Raw genomic sequence first — 5,538 nt, forward strand, 5'->3', positions numbered from 1 at the left:
TTCAGTGACCAAATACATGAAATTCTTTATTACATTCCCTTTTGATGAAGGAGGCATTTGTCAATAGTGGTCAACAGCTCTCCTGGGCCCCTGAGAGCTTCCAAGGAGTTCCATCAAAAGGAGATGATAAACCCCTGAGTAAGACAGCTCCAGAAATGCTACAGTCAGTATTTGTATAATAAGTCCAGTATCAATCAATTTCCACAAGATTGACTACTTTCTCAATTGATTTAAACTTGGTTTGTCAACTAAACAATATGATGAAAATGTCACAAACTAATAAGCACAAAGCCATTTTCAAAGCTACTTCTGCCTGATTAAAACAGATCTCAGTCGCTGCCAGACTGTTTTTGTTTCTCTAGATCTTTCTGAAGAAACCCCTTCTTCACATTCTTCCTCTTCAGAAGTGTCCTGCATGGCTCTCTGCAGAAGTAGCTTGAGACTCCTGCACTGGAACCTATGATGCCTAATGGAGCCAACGAGGAAATAAATTATAGGATTGGCACAGCTGTTAACACATGACAGAAATATTGTCACTGAATAAAAATCACAAATCACAACATAATTAAAATTTTCGATCCATTCTAAGAGAAACTGGTAGATTCCATAGGGCAAACCAAAGAGCAGAAAGACCAACACTGTGCACCCAATGGTTACATACAGGCTGGTCACAGGGATCCTGTGTGTGCCACAAAAGATGGTAACCATTAAGATCAGACTGGACCCTAAAAGAGCCACAAATAAAACAACTAACCATGCAGCAGTAATGAAATCAAACGTCTGACACCAACCATGGCCAAGACTATCAAATAGGAAGCCACATTCTTCCCCTTCCAGGATGCTTAGCAGCAGTGACAAAAACCAAAGCAGGGTACATATGACAGCTGATGTGTGCCTTGGGCGTTGGCTGCGATACCAGATGGGGCACCTGACAGACAGACTTCGTTCAATGCTTATGGCACTGAGCATGCTCAGGCCACAAAGATAAGCAACGTTTAATACAACAAAAGAAAAGAGAGGAATGTCAATGGTCTTGGAGTAGAGTGTGTCCAAGATAATATGAAGGCACTGTACGATTTGAAAGCAGAGGAAAAGGAAGTCAGCTCCAGCCAAGTTGAGGATGTATACAGAGAAGCCATTCCTTTGCATGTGGAAGCCCAGAAGCCACAGCACTATGGCATTTCCAATCAGCCCAACCAGGGCAATGATGAGGGAAAGAAAAGTCATGGTACAGAATATGATGGCACAAAGTGGAATTTCAGTGTGGTTTCTTCCATTCACTGTTGTGATGTTAGTCCCCCAGTCTGTGATGTTAGTCCCCCAGTCTGTGATGTTTGCATCCACTCTTAGGAGCTCTCCAGTAGTGTTCCTGGAAAGAGGAGCAAGATATGAGCATATACTATATTCTCTCTTTTTCTCAGTACCATTTTGCTCTGGGTAAATGACTGTCCTGGTTCACAAAGAGGGTAAAGAGGATTGTAGAGACTGAATAAATAATGAAAACAGATATTTCTGGAGATAAATTCAGCTTGTAATTGATTGGGGATATCTACAAAACATGTCCTATACTGACTTGAGAGTAGCTGGTGGCCACAATATAGATACTCAGTGTCTTAGGTTGTGTCAGAAAGAAATGGAACTCTGAACCCAACTTTCTCTCTATCCTAAGACTGGTTTTTCTCTGGTGCAGGAACTTGGAAGCTAGAATTGTGGTCTGTAGCTGCTCTCAGTCCTGGCAGGGAAAGATATCAACTGGGAAAATATGGAAATCATGAATGAGAGTCATGATGGAAATGCCAAGTCTAAGACCAGTATGAAAAGAACCAGACGTACAGTCTAAAGAGTCCCTGTCTCCATTTCAGATTTGATACTAGAAATCAGAAAAGCTTTTGAAGTCATCAGAAAATTTTCTGTTGCCTGCTGCTACATCACAAGTGTCCATCTCTCTCTTGAGACTTGGTGAGTAATTGAGAATTCTCACTAAACAAATACATGAATTAATCATAAACCCAACAATAGCTATTTATTTGGATTAAATTTTTGCAAATATTGTACAGCAAGTTATTACTACAAAAACATAGAAAAGGAAGAAAACATTGTTGCTTAGGGTTCTGTCAGTGGAAAGATCTAGTGCATTTGAAATAATGGCTTATGCTTAAAGATAGCTAATGATGGCCTTTGTCTTTTCCAATCCAGGAATGTTTAATAAATAACTATATTGATGTCCTAAAAAGGTTTAAGCCGAGAATTTAGACACTGATTTAAGATTAACTGAACTTCTAACACTCTTGAAGAATAAAAAAGAAAATTTGGGAAAATAAGAAAAAGAAGGAAAGAAGTAACAACTGGCTGAATATAGGGACTTTGACATAGAAACATCTACAGGGAAGACAGAGTGTAACAGAAACAATCTTCCAGGCATGGCAGCTTACTTGTGGAGTACAAACTCTACAGGATGGGTCCAGAATAGTACCTTGAGCTTAAGAACAATCTAAACTACATAGAAAGTTACGGAAAAGCCTGGGCTGAAAGAAAAAAGGAAACAAAGAAAGAAAGGAAGGGGGAGAGACAAAGAAAGGAGGGAACCAAGAAAGAGAGAAAAAAGAAAGGAAGGAAGGAAGGAAGGAAGGAAGGAAGGAAGGAAGGAAGGAAGGAAGGAAGGAAGGACAAGAAAGAGAGAGAGAGAGAAAATATCTCAACTTTGGAGACCTCTGGAACTCAGTTTAGAGACCACCTCTCAGTATCCCTTGAGCAAAGAATGTATCTCAGATGCAGATTAAAGCACAGAAGAACAATTCCATGTTTTTATAATGTTAAATCATTAAAGATTTTCCTTAATCTACAAAAATATATGGACATTCCAATAATGGAGGCATTCAAAATGTACATAAAAAAGAATTAACCTATATAACAAAATGCAGTGGCGAGTGTCAGGAGTATATGTCACATAACAGATGCTGATGCTAAAGGATGCAGGCACATGTGTCATTTAACTAAAAACTAAAATATATCCCCAAAATAACAGAGCTCCATGTAAACAACTTAGAGCTAGAAGAGCACAAAAAGATAATGTTCCACATCCTGAGAGAATATGTAACTGCCAATCAAGTGTCTGACACATCCTGATAGAAACCACTATCCTTGTTTACACCCTCTCTCCAGCTAGTCTTAGTCTTCTATGCAGATACTCACAGGCCACTGATAAGAGACTCCCTCTGCCATACATTGTTCCTTTGGGATGCCCCCAAAGTATGTAGTCCACAACCCACTTGGGGACTCCAAAATGGTTGTCAAAAACTTATGCCAAAAGAAATGACCAAGAACCAAACTCCAGATGCTCAGGTGGCATCATAAAATTACAAATAATGTGAAAAATCAAAACAATATGTCTCTCCTAAAGATATTTTTTAAAAATTTCTTTTTATTACTTTATAAATAATACCAATCAAAATTTCCACTTCCTCCCCTCCTCCAACTTCCCTCCCACTCCCCCACACACCCTCCCCTCCAATCCACTCCAGTCCTAAGAGAGGGCAAGGTACCCTGCTCTGTGGGCAGTCCAAGGCCCTCCCCCCTACATCCAGGCTTAGGAAGGTATGCATCCAAAGAGAATAGGATCCCAAAAAGCCAGTACATGCAGTAGAGACAAATCCCAGTGCCATTATCATTGACACTTCAGTCTGCCCCAATTGTCAGACACATTCAGAGGGTCCAATTTGATCCCATGCTCATTAAGTCCCAGTCCAACTGGAGTTGGTGACCTCCCATTAGCTCAGGCACACTGTCACAGTGGGTGAACCAACCCCTCATGATCCTGACTTCCTTGCTCATATTTTCCTTCCTTCTACTCTTCAACTGGACCTTGGGAACTCAGTCCAGTGCTCCAATGTGGGTCTCTGTCTCTATCTCCATTCATCACCAGATGAAGCTTCTATGGTGATATTCAAGATAGTAATCAGTCTGACTATGGGACAAGGCCAGTTCAGGCACCCTCTCCTCCACTGCCCAGGGTCCTAGCTGGGGTCATACTCATGGACTCCTAGGAACCCCTCCAGAGCCAAGCCTCTTGCCAACCCCAAAATGGCTCCCTCAATTAAGATATATCTTTCCCTGCTCTCACATCCATCCTTCCTCCATCTCAATCACCCTAATCCCCCAAGCTCTCCCCAACCCTCCTCTTCTCCCCTCTCTCTTGATGTGGGAGTGTCATATATCAATCTGTTGATTTCATTGGTTAAGCAATAAAGAAACTGCTTGGCCCTGGTAGGTTAAAACATAGGTGGGAGAAGTAAACAGAACAGAATGCTGTGAGGAAAAGGAAGTGAGCTCAGATGCAGGTCAGCTCCTCTCAGAGACAGACAGCATGCCGCTGTGCTCCAGAGCAGATGGGTGAAGCTCCGACCCAGGATGGACATAGGCTAGAATCTTCCCAGTAAGCAAACCTTGGGGTGCTACACAGAATATAAGAAATGGGCTAATCCAGGTGCGAGAGTTAGCCGAGAAGAGGCTAGATATAATGGGCCAAGCAGTGTTTAAAAGAATACAATTTGTGTGTTGTTATTTCGGGGCATAAGCTAGCCAGGTGGCCGGGGTGCTGGGGATGCAGCCCTGCCACTCCTATTACAACACTCTCTTACCTTCTCCCCTTCCCTCAACCCCACCCCCATCCCCATGCTTCCAACTTTTGCCTGCTGATCTTATCTGCTTCCAATTTCCAGGAAAATCTATATATGTTTTTCTTTGGGTTCACCTTATTACTTAGCTTCTCTAGGATCATGAACTATGGGCTCATTGTCCTTTGTTTATGGCTAGAATACACTAGTGAGTGAGTACATACCATATTTATATTTATGGGTCTGAGTTATATCACTCAGGATAGTGTTTTCTACTTCCATATATTTGCATACAAAATTCAAGATGTCATTGATTTTACCGCTGAGTAGTACTCTAATGTGTAAATGTGCCACACTTTCTTTATTCATTCTTCCATTGAGGGACATCTAGGTTGTTTCCAGGTTATGACTATTACAAATAATACTGCTATGAACATATTTGAACAAATGTTTTTGTAGTATGATTGGGCATCTCTTGGGTATATTTCCAAGAGTGATATTGCTGGATCCTGAGGTAGGATGACTCCCAATTTTCTGAGAAACCACCACACTGATTCCAAAATAGTTGCACAAGTTTGTATTCCCACCAGCAATGGATAAGTGTTCCCCTTACTCCACATCCTTTCCAGCATAAGCCTTCATTGGTGTTTTTTTTTTTATTTTAGCCATTCTGACAGGTGTAAGATAATGTCTCAGAGTTGTTTTGATTTGCATTTCCCTGATGGCTAAGTATATTGAACATTTTAAAGTATCTTTTGGCTATTTGAGATTCTTCTATTGAGAATTCTCTGTTTAGTTCAGTACCCCATTTTTTAATTGGGTTATTTAGAATTTTAAAGTCTAGTTTCTTGAGTTCTTTATATATTTTGGAGATCAGACCTTTGTCTGATGTGGAATTGGTGAAGATCTTCTCCCATTCAGTAGG

General features: G+C 40.9%; 1 protein-coding gene across 1 annotated transcript in view; it reads right to left on the bottom strand.

Annotated features, from left to right (window-relative positions):
* Nucleotides 1–205: 205 nt before the first annotated feature.
* LOC126514135 (mas-related G-protein coupled receptor member X2-like) overlaps nt 206–5,538 on the bottom strand; it is a 12,870-nt gene continuing 7,537 nt past the window's right edge. Inside the window, exon 2 of the mRNA XM_050162881.1 lies at nt 206–1,369. Within this exon, the coding sequence (XP_050018838.1) occupies nt 304–1,369 (1,066 nt within the window). The 3' untranslated portion in view covers nt 206–303. The remainder of the gene's footprint in view (nt 1,370–5,538) is intronic.

Source organism: Alexandromys fortis, unplaced genomic scaffold (assembly GCF_014885135.2).
Source record: "Alexandromys fortis isolate MF-2015 unplaced genomic scaffold, M_Fortis_MF-2015_v1.1 scaffold_84, whole genome shotgun sequence".
Lineage (NCBI taxonomy): Eukaryota > Metazoa > Chordata > Mammalia > Rodentia > Cricetidae > Alexandromys > Alexandromys fortis.